The 21,303-nt window shown below is 44.8% G+C and overlaps 2 protein-coding genes across 2 annotated transcripts in view; both read left to right on the top strand.

Annotated features, from left to right (window-relative positions):
- The first annotated feature begins 376 nt into the window (after positions 1 to 376).
- cfap52 (cilia and flagella associated protein 52) lies at positions 377 to 14,935 on the top strand. Its single transcript, XM_042342417.1, has 14 exons — positions 377 to 440; positions 1,761 to 1,960; positions 2,899 to 3,035; positions 4,098 to 4,226; positions 4,745 to 4,844; positions 5,181 to 5,297; positions 7,363 to 7,463; positions 8,262 to 8,432; positions 9,110 to 9,258; positions 10,286 to 10,431; positions 10,785 to 10,936; positions 11,802 to 11,904; positions 13,615 to 13,726; positions 14,334 to 14,935. Exons 1-14 carry the CDS (start codon positions 377 to 379, stop codon positions 14,513 to 14,515), a joined length of 1,863 nt encoding a protein of 620 aa, XP_042198351.1. The 3' UTR covers positions 14,516 to 14,935.
- A 4,267-nt stretch (positions 14,936 to 19,202) lies between these two features.
- usp43a (ubiquitin specific peptidase 43a) overlaps positions 19,203 to 21,303 on the top strand; it is a 35,113-nt gene continuing 33,012 nt past the window's right edge. Inside the window, 1 exon segment of the mRNA XM_042342568.1 lies at positions 19,203 to 19,925. Within this exon segment, the coding sequence (XP_042198502.1) occupies positions 19,203 to 19,925 (723 nt within the window).

A 21,303-nucleotide genomic window follows, 5' to 3' on the forward strand; every position in this document is an offset into this window, starting at 1 on the left:
TTGGAATTCAGTCTTAACTTTCAAGTCTCGAAAGAATCGATAGAAGAAGAAGAAGGAGAAGGAGAAGAAGAGAAGAAGAAGAAGAAGAAGAAGAAGAAGAAGAAGAAGAAGAAGAAGAAGAAGTATAATCGAAGGCTACGTTTGAGTTTTGCCAATTTTTCTGACTCTCTAAAATTCTTAAGTGAAATACGCGTAAAATCCGTGGACCGCGTGGACCGACCCCCCCCCCCCCCCCCTCTAAGACCCCCTTTTCCAACCCAACCTTCTGACAGGTGGCTCAGGGTTACCTGTTTAAACAGCCTCACTGCGCATGTCAGTGCCAGTGGGCGTCCACTGCGCATGTCTCACGGTTGCCGAGCGACCGGTGTACACAACCATGGCGGAGGATCCCAACCCTGATGTGGTGCAGCTGGAGCTGGAGTCTGTTATTGGCTTCAACGGTAAGAAGTGGAGCAGCTGCACCCCACCACCCACCCCACCCCCCACCCCCAACCCCCCTCACCCCACCCCCCCCCCCAACCCCAAACCCCCTCACCCACCACCCACCCCCCCCCCAACCCCCCTCACCCCACCCCCACCCCACCCCCCCACCCCCACCACCCACCCCACCCCCCAACCCCAACCCCCCTCACCCCCCCCCCCCAACCCATGCACCCCCCCCCACCACCCCCCCAACCCACCCCCCTCACCCCATACACCCCCACCCCTCCCCCACCCCACCCCCCCATCACCCCCCCCCCCCCACACACACACACACACAGGCACACACAATTATTGTAGCTCAGGGACTTTAGGGCTCAGATACTTAAGCAGAACATTCTATACAGTCGCTCTCCAGTGTGAGTGTGTATGTGAGTGTGTGTGAGAGAGTGTGTGTGAGTGTGTGCGTGTGAGTGAGTGTGTGTGTGAGTGTGTATGGGTGTGTGAGAGTGTGAGTGAGTGAGTGAGTGAGTGTGAGTGTGTCCACACACAGCAACAGCACCACACAGAGACACAGACCGAGGACGCCTCTTCCAGTTGCGCTTCGAAAAAGGGGGACACTCGGAATTGGTCTTGAAAACAAGTGGTCTGTGCAACCCCCAACCCCCCCATACACACACACACTCAATCCATCCGATTGCCAGGAGTACGAGGGCAGTTGTCCAGGACGGTGATGCTTCTTTCCGATCAGCGATTAAGGAATTAAACCCCCAAAAAAATCAGAAATGCTGCACCACATAAACTGGCCATTTGGCCCCCTCAAATCTGACTCTTCCACCCAATCCAATCTATGATAAATAAATGCCAGTTTGGCCCACAGATTATTAAAGGAATAAGGGAGCAAGTGGAATAATAATAATCATCATAATAATCCTTGCAAACAAAGACAGAAGTCGCTGGGAACGCTCAGCCGGTCAGGCAGCATCTATGGAGAAAGGAAAGTGAGTCAAAACCAGTTTTGACGAAGGATCGTGGACCCGAAACGTTGACTCACTTTCCTTTCTCCGCAGATGCTGCCTGACCTGCTGAGTGTCCCCAGCGACTTCGGTTTTTGTTTTCAGATTTCCAGCATTTGCAGTATTTTGTGTTTTGTTTTTATAATAATCCTTGCATTTGATACAGCGCCTTATCATGTTGCGACGTCTCAAAGTGCTTCACAGAATATATTGTAAAATGAACTGTGTATTTTGTGGGTGAAACCGGCATTTATTATTTTGTCCACTGGGACTGTTGAATTGTACGTATTAAACTCTTCTTATATTCTATTTCTTTGTCTGCAGGAAAAGTGCCTTCTGGCTTCAACATCCATTTTGATCGTGACCATTTTATCTATCCACTGGGATGTACAGTTGTCATTCAGGACCTAAACAGTAACAAGCAAAGTTTCCTTCATGGTCACACCAACAATATTTCCTGTATTGCAGTTAGCAAGAGTGGGAAATATATTGCCACCGGACAGGTCACTTACATGGGATTCAAGGTGAGGAACAAGTAGCATTTTTACAGGCTGCTATAACGCCAATCAACAACAACAACAACAAGATTCCATTTATAGAGCGCCTTTCACGTCGGGAGGACGTCCCAAGTTGGGTCAGGACCCGAGCAGGGGGGAAATGGTCAGGGTGAGGGAAGGGAGGGAGCGAGGAGGGGGTAGAGAGTCGAGAGGGGAGCTGAAGCCACGGTCAAAGAGAAAGGTCTTGAGACCGGCCTTGACAGAGGGTGTGTCACAGAGGATGGTGGATTTGTGTGGAGGAGGGGGTAGTGTTAGGAACACAAAGAGGCCATTCAGACCATCAAACCTCTTCTGCCATATTATTAGATTGTGGTTGATATTTTAATACAATACAATACAAAATTACATTTGTATGGCGCCTTTCACATCGGAAGAACATCCCAAGCCACCATCATCAATTCTGCTTAACAAGGCCACTGTATTATGACCCTCAGAGTGGACTTTCAGTTGCCACTTTAGAAACATAGAAATGTTCTGTGCAGAAAGTGTATTCAGCGTATTGTGTCTAAACCAGTGCTACCTGTCATTCCAAATTTTTGTATAAATTAATCTGTTCATCAGCTCTCTCATCATATCCCTTCATTTGTTTAGGGCCCATGTGGCCTTTTGAATGATTGTATTGATTCAGCCTCTAGAGCAATTTTTGGCAATGAATTTTAAACCCTAACAGCCTTCTTAAGGGTAAAAAAAAATCCTCTTGCAGCTAACATTCCCAAGATTGTTATCATTTCCCCAAATAGAGGAAATAGTTTTTCCCTATCGACAGTTCCCAGTCATGCCCCTTCAGTATCTTAATTACCTCTATTATAACCCCTTTGAAACTCCTCTGCTCCAGTGGAAGGGTCCCAATTTAGTTAGCCTCTCTTCATACATGCAGTGTGGTTGAGTTCATGGTGATTCCGCAGGCTGACATCATCGTCTGGAACTACGCTGAACGATCGCGTCATGCCAAACTAATCTTGCACATGGCAAAGGTAGAAGCTGTGGCCATCTCACCAAATGATCTCTACTTGGTGTCACTTGGAGGGCAGGATGATGACAGGTAACGCACATTATATGTAAAATAAAACATCAAATATGCAATGTTTTCACGTCTTGAACAGTTTAGTGAGACAAAACTGATTGGAGACAAACTTTATTCTGGATTTGTGAATGATGGAACTGTAGGAAAATTATTTTTCACTGTGACAATGTGAATGTGCTACACTATATACTAAAATATTGTTTACAACAAATAACAGAAGATCAATGATTTAATCGTTTGTTTACCAGTTACTCTACTTACTTTACCAGTTACTTATATTCACAGTCAAGCTTAACACTGTTCTGGGTAATCTATAAATCTATAGTTCACTTTATTTCAATTCAGAAATTATTACTGAAAATATACAAAGCTATCTAATATTGTCTTGATTAAGTATTGTCTCAAATAGTACTTGATTCCCTCCCATTCCTGCCCCCAGATGAATGTAATGATATCACTGCCCCTCTCTGAAAGGAGTAGGATAATGCATCAATTAAAGAGACCCATGAAGTTCAGAGCAATATAGGCCATTGGGATCGGCAAAGATCCACCTTCTAAAGCTCATAAAAAACAATAGAGCCCACCTTTCTCTAGGAATGGCTTCACATGTGTTTAGATGTCTCTGAGCCAACAGGAACCAAATATGAGTCTCACTGTGACTGCCTACTCTGGGCAGTCTCTGAGCCTGGAGCATCCATTCAGGCTGTCTCTGTAGCACCTAATACCCCCCTACTTCCAGCTCTTTATTTTACAAAGGACACTTGTTCATCTCTTCATTTAGACCTGATTCAAAGTAAGGTTACAGATGTGAAGTCTTCCAACACGTTTTTTCATTCAGTGCTTATCCTTCCCCTTGAAAAGCTTCATAAGACAGAGTTTTTGTAATAATAATCCTTGCATTTGATATAGTACCTTATCATGTCTTCGAGGCATCTCAAAGAGTTTCACAGGATACACTGTAAAGTGTAATGACTGTGTGTTTTACGGGCAAAATTTATGACTTATTGGACTCCGATATGTTGATAACAGAAGTGTGAAATGAGAACTTAAATAAGTTGTTTTGTGACTTTTCTTTTCCAGTGTTGTTATTTGGAATTTAGAAACAAAACACTCCATCTGTGGCAGTCCCTCTACCATCCCAACCGCAGGGCATGCTTTGACTGTGAAATTCGCCAACCAGACCGACAATGTCTTTATTACTGGAGGAAAGTAAGTTTGGCGAGAGGATGTTTACTCTAATAATAATATATCCTTGCATTTGATATAGCACCTTATCACAGCTTCGAGATGTCTCAAAGCACTTTACATCTTATACTGTAAATTGAACCCATTGTATATTTTGTGGGAGAAATACGGCAGCCAATTGCGCACGACAGTGTCCCACAAACAGTTGTGGATTGAGTGATCAACAGTATCAGGAAGTCCAGATGGAAAAAGAATTACCCGATTCCAGCAAAGGGAGCTAATCGTCTTCCAGTTTAATAATAATAATCCTTGCATTTGATATAGTGCTTTTCACGTCTTCTAGACGTCTCAAGGAGCTTCACAGAGTAAACTGTAAAGTGAATTGACTGTATTTTTTGTGGGCGAAATACGGCAGCCAATTGCGCACATCAGTGTCCCACAAACAGTCGGGGTTTGAATTAAGTATCCAATTAATTATTGTTTTTTTTCTTGAGGGATTATTATTAGGCGTGTGGAGTAAGTAATGTGATTCTGTTTTGCAGTGGTACCTTACGCTTGTGGCAATTGGACCTACCAAACCGAAAGATTCGTCCGACTGAATGTCAAACTGGACAACTTAAGAGAATAATCACTTGTGTTGAAGTAAGTTTCACTGTGATGCTATGATGTTTTATTGCTCAACATTTGCTTACAGTCTGTGCGGGTTCAGTAGCTCACTCCTGCAGCACTGTTAGAGGTACTGTATAGTTACTCCCTCAGTAGAGTACAGTATCTGACATGCTTTTCTTCTCACTGTTCCATGTCCCTGGCTATTTTCAGCATGTGAAATATTCAGCCAAGCACTATAACGTGTTAAGTGGAATGCTTGTTCTAGTTCTATAAATTCAATTTATGCACTGAACTCTCTTCTATTTCAGCATTAAATTGCTTGTTGTTGACAGCAGCTATCTCATGCTTTGCTAACGTCTCTTTGTGCAGATAGCAGATAGCGACGCTTTCTTTTATTGTGGGACAACAACAGGTGATGTTCTTGTAATCAGCATGAAGACTGGACTTCTCAAAACTTATGGACCTATAAAGGACAAGTTCAGTTTGGTGAGTTGGCAGATGGATCAACGATACTGTAAAAAGGACCATTTTATAGCAAAGAACTTTTTTGCAGCATTCTGAAGCTTCCTTATCCTGAAATACTACAGAATAAGGCACCCCTATTGGGCTTTGCTGGAGTGTGTGGCAGATTAGCTTTGTTAAAATCTTATTAACGTATTATGATTATTAGAAGTTCTTCACCACATCCACTATCCCCAAGGGATTGAGTTTAAGATCCCTGTCCTTACCTACAGACGCCGCCACAGCTTTGCTGCATCCTATGCAGTGCTTCAAGTATTATATAGTATTATTATTATTAAGACATCTATTTTATGTGAAAAGCACTATATGAATGCATTTCTTATTATTTACTATTATCTGGCATAATTCCGCCCACTCACTGAATCTGTCTTGGCCTCACTGCAATTTTCTATTCTTTTCTTCACAACTTCTAGCACCTCTCAACTTAGTTTCATCTGCAAACTTGGAAATGTTACCCTCTGTTACTGTAACCAAGATGAGAAATAGCATTTCTCCTACTTGGCAGCTGTTAATTCTGCAAGCCAAAGCCCTAATGGGAAAGATGGTCCTAACTAGACAAGCAGAGGGAAGCTTGCCAATGTTTGCAATGGTAAGCTGCATGGTTTTAGCTGGTGAAGCTCCAGCAATACAATTTAACTCTGACTCTTGTCAACCAGCACCTAAACTCTGTGGGATTAGCACTTTGGGACGCTGCCCTGCATGGAGGGTGCAAAAGAAAAGCAAGTTGTTATTGATTAGATAAGCAGGATACATCTCTTTAAGGACCAGGCATGTGTAGACCTTTCCGTACATTAAGCATTGTTTTAGAGTATTAGAGTATTATTACAGAGACACTACCTGTGTGAAGGGCACTATACAAATTCAAGTTTTTGTTGGTTTGGAGACTCCAGCACAATAATGATTTTCTGTATAAGTCAGTTATCAAACTCCCATGGAAGAAACAAATCCTATTTACAGGCCATTGATTGAGAACCAATTACTTGCTTTAATTGCGATCTGCCCCTTATGTATGACATTATTACAAAGCCCTCCATGGTCTTGCTCCCCCCTACCATCCTGCTCACTCCCTCCACTCAGCGGGCTCCGCCCTGCTCCACTATTGGCGGGCGGGCCTTCTGCCACTCTGCCCCCACCCTCTGGAACTCCATCCCGCAGTCCCTCTGCCTCGTCCCCTCCCTTGCCACCTTCAAGACCCATCTAAAGACCTTCCTCTTCGACCATACCTTTGATCTCTCTGCTTCCCCCCCGGCCCTCCACCCTCCCCAACTCCAATCTCCATCTCGGGTCCGAAACTCTGTCTGTCCAGAGCCTTGGGATGTCCCCCAACGTGAAAGGTGCTATACAAATGTAATTTTGTTGGTGGTGTTGTTACTAAGGGATGTACCTTATGTATGACATTATTATGTGCGTGACCCAATGCTTTTGTGTAGGTAATACAGCGCTGTATCCACTTCTACATGATAAACCATCATGCGGATAATTGACTTTATAAGTTGAAAAGCTGGGGGGCAGCACTACTCATTGCTCACTAGCCAGAGAATGTTCCTGTATCCCAGATCCGCCTCCCAACCAATTTCCTTATCCAGGTCACAATATTGCCTTTAATTCCACGTGTCTTAGTTTTAGCCAGTAATCTCTTACGTGGCATCTTATCAAACTGCTTCTCAAATATCTGTATTAATCATATCCTCCTTCATCTATCATTTCTGTATTTTGTGCTTGTGAGATATGATATATCTTTCAGGATTACTTCAGCTCATGGTGTATTGTAGACTGGGATGGGGGTGGAGTACGTGCTGAAAGGTTTTTGGCCCCGTTTTTATCTGCGTAGAGTGATGTTGGCAGATACCTTGCAGCTCCTGGCATGAATCTGTGTATGCCATGGCAACAGTATAGTAAAGGGAGAACAGATCTATAATGGAATGTTTCCAGAATGAAGATGCATTCTTCATTGTAAATATCACAGCATTTTGCTACTATCTGATGCACTGATATCAGTACTGAGTATTCATGTCGCGTTTCACTACAGGGAATCACAGCAATAATGGAGCTGAAATCAGGTGATATACTGATTGGAACAGGAGATGGTGTGTTAGCACTTTGCAAAGCATCCAATTTGAAGCCAATCAAGTAGGTTTGAATCTATTCATGTAGCTTTCTTAAACATAATAATAACATTGCATATAATGACCAGGCAACTTCTCACAAAGACATTTGCATTCTTCTTATATTGAAATTCACCAAAGCACAAAGTGCAGAAGCACCATACAGCGAAAACGCATAGTTTCTATTCCCAAACACTCACGTTTGCTTCTGTTAAATTATAGATCACCTGTCACGTCATATGCCTTTATAAAAGGTAAAATAATATATGTTCCTTTCACACAAAGATATTTCAAGATAATGTACTGGGAGTTGTTTTTCAGAGTAACACCGCGGGCTCATTGTGTTCATAATCCATCCTCTCGGCTTTTGCCAGGGCTCTAATCAGTTATTGGGCTATGTGTAAAAACAGTTGAGTAAATCTCCTTCAACTGTCTCTGCATAGTATTATGTCCTCTGTCAGCGGCATGTTTGGGAACGCAAAGCTCGTGTGAGTGCAACACCATTGCACCACTAGTGAAACACCAGCACTGTGGACCTAATTCTACAACTATGATACAGAGGTGGTGATTGCCAGAACTTCTCTTGAGAATATGGCACATAAAACACATCATTTCTGTTCAAACTTGTTCGTGAAATATTGTGAAATTCCCCTTTTGTGATACCTGCCACATCCAACTATCTCTGGGGACAGTTTTAGTGCTTGCAGTTTGCTAACAAACTGAGTTAAGCTCCATTTTGTGTCTTGCATATAGCATATTCCCTTTGTCATTCAGTGCAGCAATGTACTTATATTAAAATGGAAGGAATTTCTTTCTATTGCAGAAAGGTGAAGGTCGACGGTGCTGTTAACTCCATCACTCTGCGTGGTCAAGGACACCAGTTCTTTATTGGTACAGGGAGTTGCCAGATGTATCGATTTAACTACACTGAGTTCAAAGAGGAACTAATTGCCACATGTCACAGCGACGCTGTCCTCGATGTGGCGTTTCCTTGGTAAACAAATTACACCTTCTCACGTTCTGAACATTGGAGGAAAAGAGAGTTTTAAAAATAGACTTTTGTTAGGGGTTAAAAAAGCCTGCAAAACAAAAAGTGGATTTGTATTTCATAGAAAGAGAGAACACGGTTTCTTCCCACTCACCTTCTGTTAACGCTGCAAGCCAAAATTCTTCAGTAGGTGGTCTTACCTGGACAAGCTGCAAGAAGCTTACCAGTCAGTTTAGCTGGTCCAGCAGGACCCCAGTGTGCTCTCTTGGATTCCAAATCCCTCGCCTAATATCTTCCAGAATTAGGTGAAAAGACTGTGTTCCTCCAAGGAGAGAATGTGCACTCCAAACAAACCTAAATTTCCATGGTTATGTGCCATTCTGAAAGCTATGATTTGGATACCCATAAGTGTGGTGCTGGGTTTCTGTGTCTGTCTGTGACTGATCAAAAATCCTCATCGAAGATGTTATGATACACGAATAAGCCATTTGACCCCTTATATTTTCCTTCACATGAGCCAGCTAACCTCATCCCACTCTCCTGTTCAATCCTTATTCCCTTTAATAGTCCTCCTTTTTCAAGCATCTAATTCCCTTCTAAAGTAATTGATGGACACTACCCCAACTACATTCACATTCTACAATTCTAGAATTCCTTTAAGGTGTGTTTGTTTCCCGATATAGCGGAACTTCAGATTTGTTCTGCACCTGCTCGAAGGCTGAGATTAGAATCTGGTATACACCGAACAACAAGGAGCTCCTGCGCATCACTGTGCCAAACATGACCTGCCATGCCATCGAATTCATGCCAGACGGGAGGAGCATCATCAGTGGTAGGCAATTGCAGTCCTATTACATACATTCTGAAGGACTCAAATCAATACTAGGGAAGATATGACAAACTATAAGTAAGAAAATGTTGGTGCCTACTCAATAGTGTTAGAGCCATACCTGGTGATAACACTCTGTTATTCTCCACACAAAAAACTAATCTCACTTTCCTGCTCGCTGCTCATATCCTTTCATATTCCACTTTAAATTCCCTTTTCAAAGAATTTAGCAACTCTGCTTCAATATTTTTTAAAAAGATTTGCAGATGATACAAAGGTAGGGGAAATAATAAATTTCAAGGAGGACTAAAATAAAATGTAGGTAGATACTGATCTGATGGCTAATGGGCAAACAAGTGGCAGATGGGGTTCAGTGAAAAATAGTGCGAGGTACTTCATTTGGGAAGGAAAGACATAGGAAGAACCTACAACTTAAAGGGGAAAAATCTTAAAAGGAGTAGAAAAACAGGGATTTGAAATCCAGATTCACAGGTAATATGATCTGTTTCTGAGCTTTACCATCTATGAATCTATAACTATAGTCTGTGGCAGGGAAATCTGCACTAAAATGTTAGTGGAGTTCAGTCAAAATGGGGAGATAGCAAAGGACATTGTTAGGGCAGATACCAGGAAGTATATTTTTTATACAGAGGGTGGTCTACAGCTAGAAAAGTTATGTGATGTGAGTAGAATGTCTCCAACATTAATAGTGGGTATTTAATTATCTCAGGAGGTTATCTACCCCTGGATTGTTCAAGCAACACATAGGGGAGTTTACAGTATATAGTTTGGGACACGACATGTCAAGCGACTGCCAGGATAGTGGAAGTCGAACTAGATGGACCTTGGTCTTCTTTCGCCCGCAAGTTCTTATGTTCTTATCCATGAACTGGAATACCCTCAGAGGGCACAAAAACTGCAGTTTAGAAATAGAAGCATACGTGTTTAGCCAGCACCAGCCTGTGTGGAGGAGTTTCATAAAAGGGAGGCGCAACTCATTGTTTCCTTTCTATAAATAACCTACCTGTAGCTTGGAACGATGGGAAAATTCGAGCCTTTACACCAGAAACGGGCAAACTGATGTACATAATCCATAGTGCTCACCACCAAGGCGTAACAGCAATCGCGGTGACTGGGGACTGCAAACGGATAGTCAGTGGAGGAGGTGAAGGGCAGGTATGTACCAACATTAAAGCACCTGCACATACTATAATGTACCACAAACCAGCAGAGTGTAGGTTTGCTGTTGAATCCACCTTTTCCATACACACTGCACCAGACAGACTTGCTGTCTGGCCTCTGCTCCCAAATAAAACTACCTCCTCTTACAATCACAGTCTTCTCTTTTCTCAGGAAAAGAATCTGACTCTTTGATGGTGCAGCAAAGCACAGCCTCCACATTCCTCTGCCCCAATGCATCATTGATCTTGACTGTGCTCAGTGACCAAATGTCTTGTGCTGCAGACAGGGTTTTCCTGTGCGAGTAGCTTCTCTGAGGAACATTCAATGAGCTTTCTTGTTGGTTCCAGGTGCGGGTGTGGGAGATTGCACAGAGAAGTCAGAAGATGCTGGCTGCAATGAAAGAACATTCATCTACTGTCTCATGTATTAAGATTAAGAAAAATGACCGAGAATGTGTTACAGCAAGTTTAGATGGAACTTGTATCATCTGGGATATTTTGTAAGTACTGGGTTCTCAAACAGGTCACCTTCCTGAGAAACATATGAGTCTTTGCCATTTCCCTAGACCTGATCTGTCTAGATGAAACAACATAAATTCTTACAATCCTCATTTTTGGATATTTTATTTTCTCTCTCCTCCTATCCTGAAACGATGACTTGTGATAGAGTAGTTTCTGTTCCTTGCCTAAGTGACCATTCTTCACCCATGAGGCTTCATTGTCTATTCATGGAGGCATCAGAAGCTCTGCCATGTCTACTACCTCTACTGTGTAATTCAGTTGGATTTACAGAGCCACCACACACATACACATTTTTTTTAAGGAAATTAAGTTTGCTTGCCATTTTTTCTGACTTATCTTCCCTCCACGTCCAAATTAACCCGCAAGGTGAAATTATTTAGGTACTTATTCTCAACGTTGGGCAATTTAGTGTCATGCTTGCTTCCACTAAACATGCACTTCTTTTTAAATAATGTTTTGCTTTGAGATGTTTATTTGGGATGAAAAACACTATAAATGCAAATTGTTGTTGCTCCGTTCACTGTGGATTCTGCTCCGAGTTGTCATATGGTCACTTCTTATGTAAGCGGCAGTGCAGCTGTGAATTTGTATTCACGTTTCCTGGCAGCAAGTGATGATATAATTGATATTGATAAATTGATAAATAGTGACCTTTATACTTTGGCTTGTAAATATTGTCCAGTGCACTGGAAATGTAAGCGTGTAATCCTGCTGAGATTGTGTGTGTGTAATGCACTGGGATTGTGGTTGTATGTATGATGTCTCAATATTTTGATCTCTGACTATGCCTAAACTATCGATCCTTTGCTATGTTCTGCCTTACATAATGCTCATTTCTCACAGACGCTTTGCAAGGAATCAGATGGTTTTGGCAAACACACTATTTAAGTGTGTCTGTTATCATCCTGAGGAATACCAAATAATAACCAGCGGGAAAGATCGCAAGGTAATGAGCATTGTGCACACAAATTAAAATTATAATTCATGGTTTCACGAAGAGTCAAAAGTGAATATGATATTATGTTGAATCTTTTGATAGACATTCTCAATAGGTGCAGCATTGTGTCAACTCTTACTGTGCCAGCTGCTTGTAAATACCTAGAGCTAGAAAGACATTTGGTAATGTTAATGTTCAGTTACACTTCAAGAGTAATAATAATAATAATCCTTGGATTTGATATAACGCCTTATCACATCTTCGAGATGTCTCAGAGCACTTCACAGAATACACTGTAAAGTGAATTGACTGTATATTTTGTGGGCAAAATGCGGCAGCCAATTGCGCCAAGGCAGTGTCCCACAAACAGCCGAAGATTAAGTGACCAAATTATTATTGTTTCGTAAACTGAGTTTTTGGGCACAATGTGTGTTGTATTGGTGTTTGCTCTTCCAATGAAGTCATCTGTTCTAATCCCAACTCCCTGCTCTTCGCATACTCTAATATCCTTCGGAAATGGAACTGTGCCCAAATGCACTGAAACTCCCAATTCTGCCATTTACCCATGGAATGTTGCTTATTCTAAAGTTATCAAATACTATCAAATGGTAATATATTTACTAGATTAAATATACAAGTGAAAATCCTGCCAGCACCAGTTATGATGAACTGGGGTTATGTAAAGCCACTTGCACTGTAACCACTTCCTACAGTGACACCAAGCTTTCACCCATTACACACACACTGGGTTAACTTCAGTTTACAATGTTCACTAACTATGCAGGGAACCCGAGGTAACAATCTTTTCTCTTGCCCCAGTCTCCCTCCGGTCTTCTCCCTTTCTTCGGTCTGCTCAACGTTTCCCTTTCCCCTATGCACAGAGCAACACAGTGCCATAATGGGTTTGTGTTGTGTAAAGTGCTAAACATGTCGACTGTTATTAATCTGCCTTGGAATAGCATGGCAGCAATTCTAAGTTATGGGAACTGACTGCAAAAGTGAGCTCGCCAACAGCCAATCTAAAGTTAGTCAGACAGATGTCGAGATGGAATCCATGTGTAATATTCCCCTCAGTCTTACTTTGTAAGTTCCAGTTGAAAAGATGAATTATTGATTGAGACATGTCAGAGCATCTCTGTGACATTTACAGCAACTACAAGATTCCTTTTAAGCTTTTTAAAGAGCAAAGAGACAAGCAACAACAATAACTTGCACTTATATAATGCCTTTCAAATGTTTGCTGGTAATTGCGGTTCTTTGCAGTATCCTTTAATAGCAGTTGCCTCAAATCGTTTGGATTACTCATCTTATGCAATTGCCTTGAGTGGGTGATTGACCAAAAGTTAACCCAAAGGAAGAACCTCAAGAGTACCGGTGGCATCCTTATCCAGTCTGATCATTTACTGCACAGTTGTAGCTTAGGATTTCCAGTTTCCACCATCACTGCCATTCTGGTCTACAAGGTTTCCTGTGTGACTATCCTTCAATGAAATAGGAAGAGGAGTAGGTTTATTAATACTAGCTACTAGACTGGGACTATAATTGGGGTAATTGAGAAGAAAGGTTTTTACCGAGAAATAATAGACTATATTTTACAGAGCTTTACAACCCCACATGTATTTAAGCTTTTAAAGCAAAGAGCTAGCCTGCTGCATTTTATTGTAAATGTATATTGTTAATAAATGTTGTGCCTGAGTAACAGATGCAGTTTCTTGGCAGGTTGGGTACTGGGAAGTGTATGATGGTTTGATGATCCGGGAACTGGAAGGCTCCTTGTCTGGCTCCATTAATGGAATGGACATAACTCCAGATGGGAGCTACTATTCTACTGGTAAGATCTATTTTTAGCTAAGAAATGTTTGAAGAGGAGCAATATTAAAGGGTATGGGGAGTGAGCGTGAGAGTGGGTTTAGGTTAGGTGTTTCCGACAGCAAAACAGAACAGCACAGACTTGATGGGCCAAATAACATATTTCTACACTGGAGCAGCGTATGATTGTTTGAATACTCCTGATACCTCATCCCTCCAAGGGAAAAGGGCTCAGTAATGAGTTTTCAAGATGGTGAGTCAGAGATATGCATAAATACATAAATAAATGCAGCCGGGATATTGACAGCATGATGACTTAAGTGGTAGTGACAAAATCGATTTATTAGGAGTTTGCTGTATTCCTCTTGACCCAGTTAGAGTTCAAATTGTCCTTCATAAGCTAACAACATCATTTTCCTTTTTTCTAACATTCTTGTGATTGCACTACCACTGAGCGAATCATGAATGGGTATTAGAATGATAATCCTTCATAAGCCTTACATTTGATATCAGGCCTTAAATCACTTCACAGGATCTACTGTAAAGTGGAATGACTGCGTGCTTTGTTGGATGAGCTCTACAGGATGTATCCCACACGTTATACTAATATATTTAACTTTGAAAAACAGGAGGTGAGGATAAGTTGGTTAAAGTCTGGGGATACGATGAAGGTGAAGTTACACATGTTGGAATAGGACACAGCGGGACTATCAATCGCCTTAAGATCTCTCCCGATATGATACACATCATCAGCGTTAGTACAGATGGAGCAATACTACGGTGGAAGTTCCCGCATCTGAAGAAGACCTGAGTTCTCAGTCATACACTGTTCTCTTCCTCTATTACTTTTATTTTATTTTAATGGTAAATATATTTTAAATGTCAGCTTTATATTCAGGAAATTGAACTCAGCACAAAGCCCTTCCTTCCTCTTACTTTTAAACTTTTTGAGAATTCTGCCTTGTAATATTGTCAGTAATGGATCTGAGGTTTAACAATATTGGACATTTTCTTTTTCTGTATAAAACAAGTGAAAAAATGAATGTATTTGCTTCGATTGATGCTCGTTTACTGCTACTTTAGAAGCTTAATTCTATGCATTTGCGTTCACGTTCTAATTTGATATTGCTTCCTGAGAACCCTGATCTATTTACTTCTGATGTTGCACAATCCACGGTTTACAATTGCATTGTAAGTTATAAAAAAAATAAACATTCAACTGATGTCTGAAGTGGAGAGATGATTTATCGGACAAACACGTGCATCTTGGAGATACCCACTTCTAACGTGGGATGAAATGTGATCTGACTTTGAAGAATGGTGTTTTATCAAAGAGAGAAAATAACTCATAAAAAGAACAGAGATACCCACGCCTATTAAAGTTAGATTATGGTGATGAGGTTAATTTCATCAGTACCCTCAATTTGGCTTGGCAAATGGTATGGTTTGAGAGTGACTTCTGGGGATTTAATATAACCTCGTCTTCTTGTTCCTTGTATATTGCTGAGTAGAACGGTTTCATGGATGGTTTAGGTTGTGTCAGCAGCTGGTCTTAATGCCTTTATATAGTCCATCATGGCATTTATTTTACATGCCATCTGAACTATACAGGAATCGCCACCAGAGGGTAAAATAAGCTCGCTCCTTTCCTTAATCAGGGGAATTCTGCCCAAATTTAGTTCCTGCTGAATCAGCCACAGTAGCAAATAACTTCTCAGTCCTTGGGGGGGAGGGTGGGTGGTGGGGAGAGAGAGATATTTATGATGATGTTGATGATGCAATGGAAGAATCCAGTTGGGAGACAATTATATTCTGACAATTATTGGAACTATTCTGACCGCACCCTCTCGCAACTCATGAATTTGCACTTTGCAAAATTTCAACAGCAAAAAAAAACTGGAGTCTGCAAAGACAGAGCAAGATAGACAGTGTGTCTGTGTGCCTTCTGATCCACCTGTATTGCCTGCGACCTGCATATTATTTTCGCCTACATGTGGACAGCTGTACACATTCTCGAACACACTCTCTGTGCATTGCCAGGTGCCAGGCAGTGTGAGGTGTTAGTGCCAGATAATAATAATAATAATCCTTGCATTTGATATAGCGCTTTTCATGTCGGGAGGACGTCACAAAGCGCTTCACAGAACACACTGTAAAGTGAATTGACTGTATATTTGTGGGCGAACGCGGCAGCCAATTGCGCACAGCAATGTCCCACAAACAGTCGTGGATTGAAAATGACCAATTTATTATTGTTTTGGGTTTTGGAGGGATTATTATTAGGCTCTGTGTGGAGTAAGGAAACTTGAAGGTTTTGCCCTCTGCCTGGAATTGAACTCAGGTCTCTCACTTGCAAAGCGAGTGCTCTAACCACTGAGCTACAGGACTCCACAGTCGCAGCAACTTGGTGGTTCTGTCTGCCTCGCAGCACAGACAGGTTTTAATGTCAATTTCTGGGGCTTCCCAATAATAATAATAATAATAATAATCCTTGCATTTGATATAGCGCTTTTCACGTCGGGAGGACGTCCCAAAGCGCTTCACAGAACACACTGTAAAGTGAACTGACTGTATATTTGTGGGCGAACGCGGCAACCAATTGCGCACAGCAATGTCCCACAAACAGCAGTAGATTGAAAATGACCAATTTATTATTGTTTTTGGAGGGACTGCAGTCATAGAATGAAGGCGGTTTACAAATAAACCCTAAGCACTTGTTCTGTTTATCCTTAAGGAAGTCTTAAAGACTTAAAACTACCTTGTTTAATTGATATTTAAAAAGTTAAAAGTCTGGGGTCTTGGGATGGTGAGAAGGGTTTGGGGGATTCGGGTCAGTTTTTGCAGACGTCTCGGCCCCTATATTTTTTTTTAAAAAAAACTATAATTAGCACAGGTGCAAATCCCAGAAAAATACAAGGCCATGACTCGTGAGCTTTTTTTTGAGATGCAGCCCTTTGAAATCTGGGAATCGCAAAACGTCCCAGTTTCGAGCACATGGTTTATCTGCGAACTCAGGCGATCACCGACTGTGAATAATAAATAAACACAGGGCGGCCAGTCTCCGGCAAAGCCACACAGCTGCGAGTTTACCTGTATGATTATTTGGCTGCGTGTGAGTCTGTGTGTGAGTGTCTACCTGTAAAACCAGATATATGTGTGTGTGTGTGGGACCTGTATAACTCTTTAGCTGCCTGTGTGTGTGTCTCTCTCTGTGTGTGTGTCTCTCTCTGTGTGTGTGTCTCTCTCTGTGTGTATGTCTCTCTCTGTGTGTGTGTCTCTCTCTGTGTGTATGTCTCTCTCTCTCTGTCTACCTGTAAGACTTGAGCTATCAGTCTCTCTCTCTCTCTCTCTGTGTCTGTCTGTCTGTGAGACTCTTTAGATGTCGGGGTGTCTCTGCCCTGTGCGCGCCTCTGTCTGTCTACCTGTGGGACTATTTGGCTGCATTGCGTGTTCGTCTCTCTCTCTCTGGTGTGAAATCGTCTGTGCAGTTATAACACTCTTTGGCCATCTGTGTGTGTTTGTCTACTGTTAAGAAGTTTAGCTCTGTGCGTGTGTCTCTCTCTGTACCTTGTGGGTGGGTGTCTCTCTCTGTACCTTGTGGGTGGGTGTGTCTCTCTCTGTACCTTGTGGGTGGGTGTGTCTCTCTCTGTACCTTGTGTGTGGGTGTCTCGCTCTCTGTACCTTGTGGGTGGGTGTCTCTCTCTCTGTACCTTGTGGGTGGGTGTCTCTCTCTCTGTACCTTGTGGGTGGGTGTCTCTCTCTCTGTACCTTGTGGGTGGGTGTCTCTCTCTGTACCTTGTGGGTGGGTGTCTCTCTCTGTACCTTGTGGGTGGGTGGGTGACTCTCTCTGTACCTTGTGGGTGGGTGTGTCTCTCTGTACCTTGTGGGTGGGTGTCTCTCTCTCTGTACCTTGTGGGTGTGTGTCTCTCTGTACCTTGTGGGTGGGTGTCTCTCTCTGTACCTTGTGGGTGGGTGTCTCTCTCTGTACCTTGTGGGTGGGTGTCTCTCTCTGTACCTTGTGGGTGGGTGTCTCTCTCTGTACCTTGTGGGTGGGTGTCTCTCTCTGTACCTTGTGGGTGGGTGTGTCTCTCTGTACCTTGTGGGTGGGTGTCTCTCTCTGTACCTTGTGGGTGTGTGTGTCTCTCTGTACCTTGTGGGTGTGTGTCTCTCTCTGTACCTTGTGGGTGTGTGTCTCTCTGTACCTTGTGGGTGGGTGTCTCTCTCTGTACCTTGTGGGTGTGTGGCTCTCTCTGTACCTTGTGGGTGGGTGTCTCTCTCTGTACCTTGTGGGTGGGTGGGTGGCTCTCTCTGTACCTTGTGGGTGGGTGTCTCTCTCTGTACCTTGTGGGTGGGTGTGTCTCTCTGTACTTGTGGGTGGGTGTGTCTCTCTGTACTTGTGGGTGGGTGTGTCTCTCTGTACCTTGTGGGTGTGTGTCTCTCTCTGTACCTTGTGGGTGTGTGTCTCTCTCTGTACCTTGTGGGTGGGTGTCTCTCTCTGTACCTTGTGGGTGTGTGGCTCTCTCTGTACCTTGTGGGTGGGTGTCTCTCTGTACCTTGTGGGTGTGTGGCTCTCTCTGTACCTTGTGGGTGTGTGGCTCTCTCTGTACCTTGTGGGTGGGTGTGTGTCTCGTTCTCTTCTGTACGTCTCTCTCTGTACTGAGTGCATCTCTGTGTCCACCTGTAAGACTTGTCGGAGCTCCTTCCCCCCTCTCTCTGTCTCTGTACCAGTCTCCGCTAAAGCGGGGCAGTGACTGGGCGGAGCGGCAGCCGGAGCGGGGGGGGGGGGGGCAGGTAACCGCGCACCTGCCCGCGAGCGAGAGAGAGAGGGAAGGAAGGAGAGAAGGAAGGAAGGAGAGAGGAGAAAGGGAAGGAGAGAGAAGGAAGGAAGGAGAGAGAGGAGAGAGAGGGAAGGAAGGAGAGAGGGAAGGAGAGAGGGAAGGAGCGGGAGAGGAGGGAAGGAAAGAGAAGAGAGAGAGGGAAGGAAAGAGAAGAGAGAGAGGGAAGGAGAGAGAAGAGAGAGGGAAGGAGAGAGAGGGAAGGAGAGAGGAGAGAGAGGGAAGGAGAGAGGAGAGAGAGGAAAGGAGAGAGGAGAGAGAGGAAAGGAGAGAGGAGAGAGAGGGAAGGAGAGAAGAGAGAGGGAAGGAGAGAGAAGAGAGGGAAGGAGAGAAGAGAGAGGGAAGGAGAGAAGAGAGAGGGAAGGAGAGAGAAGAGAGAGGGAAGGAGAGAAGAGAGAGGGAAGGAGCGAGAAGAGAGAGGGAAGGAGCGAGAAGAGAGAGGGAAGGAGAGAGAAGAGAGAGGGAAGGAGAGAAGAGAGAGGGAAGGAGCGAGAAGAGAGAGGGAAGGAGCGAGAAGAGAGAGGGAAGGAGAGAGAAGAGAGAGGGAAGGAGAGAGAAGAGAGAGGGAAGGAGCGAGAGAGAGGGAAGGAGAGAGAAGAGAGAGGGAAGGAGAGAGGAGAGAAGCTGCGATGGGCTGCAGGTGAGGTGTGAGAGAGAGAGCGAATGGCCGCCGCCGGTGCCGGTGCCGCCGCGGCTGCTGCTGCTGACGGCGGCGGCGGCGGAGGAGCCGCTGAGAGGCCGGAGCCGGAGCGGGACTCGGTGCCCGGTCGGCGGGGGAAGCGGGGCTCCCGCCGGGGTCACCGGGCCAGGCGGTCCCTCCGCTCGCTCGGCGCCTTCGTGAGGAACGTGTTGAAAAGTTTACTGACTTTGGCGCCGTTGGCGGGCGATCGGCGGAGCGGCGGCGGCGGCGAGGAGGAGGAGGAGGAGGAAGAGGGGGGCGATGAAGGTGAGCGCGGACAGAGAGACGACGACGGCGGCTTCAGGGAGTCGGACGTAAAGGACGTAAAGAAGAAGAAGACGACGACGACGTCGCCGCCGCCGTTGGGAAGTGGCGGGAAAAACCCGGAGCTCGAGCCGCCGCCGCCGCCATCATGGCCGCTGCCCCGCGGCTCCGGCCTACCGACCCCCGGGGCCCTGGGCTTGAAGAACCACGGCAACACCTGCTTCATGAACGCCGTGCTGCAGTGCCTGAGCAACACCGAGCTGCTGGCCGAGTACCTGGGCTTGGAGCAGTTCCGGGCGGCCACCGGGGGGACCGCCGGGGCCTCCCGGGACCGGGACCGGGACCCGCCGCCTCCCGCCCCCGAGGTGACGGCGCTGCTGGCGGCCCTGGTCCGGGCGCTCTGGACCCGCGACTACACGCCGCAGCTCTCCGTCCGCTTCAAGGTCAATCAATCAATCAATCAATTAATCTATCAATTAATCAATCAATCAATGCAATCGATTGTAATTAATTAAAGTCTCTCCCCCCCCCCCCCCACCGTCCCCAGCACCGATCCTCAGGGTGAAGGGTCTCCTCCCTCCATCCTCCCCCCCCCCCCCCCCTCCCTCTCCTCCCCCCTCCCTCTCCTCCCCCCCCCTCTCTCCCCCCCCTCCCTCCCTCCTCTTCACTAACCCCTAATTCCTCCAAAAATCCCCCCCTCCCCAAAACAATAAGAATAATTTGATCACTTCAATGCACCACTGTTTACCCGACGCTGCTGTGCGCAGTTCAATTGTCTGCAGCCATTTGGCCCACACAAATATACAGTCACTACACTTTACGGTCTATTCTGCGAAGCGCTTTGAGGCGTCTCGAAGACGTGATAAGGCGCTATATCGAATGCCAGGATTATTGCCTCCCCTTCTGTCCCTCCTTTTCCATCCTCCTTTCCCCCTCCCTCCTCCTCTTCCCCTTTTTTTCTCCTCTTCTTCGCCACGTTCCCCCTGGTTTTGCCTCTTCCCCGTCCCCCCTCCTCTTCACCGGCCCCCTCCTCTTCCCCGTCCCCCCTCCTCTTCCCCGGCCCCCTCCTCTTCCCCGGCCCCCCTCCTCTTCCCCGTCCCCCCTCCTCTTCCCCTGCCCGATCACTGGACCAGAACTCTGGCCCCTTTGTGGTGGGTTTAACTTTTCCATTAAATCCCCCCCCTGTGCGTAGGTACGGTTCTGTTTTTTTTGGAAAAAAAAGAGATTTATCGGTATGAAAGTGGCTGGACTGCTCGTGTCGGACTTTGACCCAATCTGTGAGCAATGCACTCGGCTCAGGGTCAGGGCAGAGTCGGGACAACTCCCCCTGGACTAGGTTTGGGTCATGTTTCAGCCGCTCAGCTGGGAACATTTAACGCAGTCTGACCTGTGTTATTGTCAATCCTGTAATTATAATCCTTGCATTTGACACAGCGCCTTATCACATCTTCGAGACGTCTCAAAGTGCTTCGCAGAATAGACCGTAAAGTGTAGTGACTGCATATTTTGTGGGCGAAAAGTGTAACAACAGGAACTTGGACTCCTGAGGCATGTAGCGCCTCAGGAGCGCTTCGATCGTAACATGTGCTTCATCTGTTTTTGCTGCCTTTACTTTGACCAGCTTGGCCTATTTATATTCACTCTTGTCTGCAGTGAGGGGGGGGGTTGTGTAAACCGATTCCACATGGTTAACACGTGTTTTTTTTGGGGTGGGGGGAGGAAATATACAAGTTCGAGAATTTGTGCCGGGTTCGTCTACTTTCAAATCGTGTAGATATTTTATATTTACCAAGCGTTGCCATACCTTACTGTTATAATAAT

This window comes from Callorhinchus milii, unplaced genomic scaffold (assembly GCF_018977255.1).
Source record: "Callorhinchus milii isolate IMCB2004 unplaced genomic scaffold, IMCB_Cmil_1.0 Scaffold20, whole genome shotgun sequence".
Classification (NCBI taxonomy): Eukaryota; Metazoa; Chordata; class Chondrichthyes; order Chimaeriformes; family Callorhinchidae; genus Callorhinchus; species Callorhinchus milii.

Bases quoted from the DNA above. Each gene is read 5' to 3' on its own strand.
- cfap52 (XM_042342417.1), top strand. From the start codon at position 377: ATGGCGGAGGATCCCAACCCTGATGTGGTGCAGCTGGAGCTGGAGTCT. The intron at 7,464-8,261 runs GTAGGTTTGAAT...TTTCTATTGCAG, and splicing joins TCCAATTTGAAGCCAATCAA to AAAGGTGAAGGTCGACGGTG. The intron at 11,905-13,614 runs GTAATGAGCATT...GTTTCTTGGCAG, and splicing joins CCAGCGGGAAAGATCGCAAG to GTTGGGTACTGGGAAGTGTA.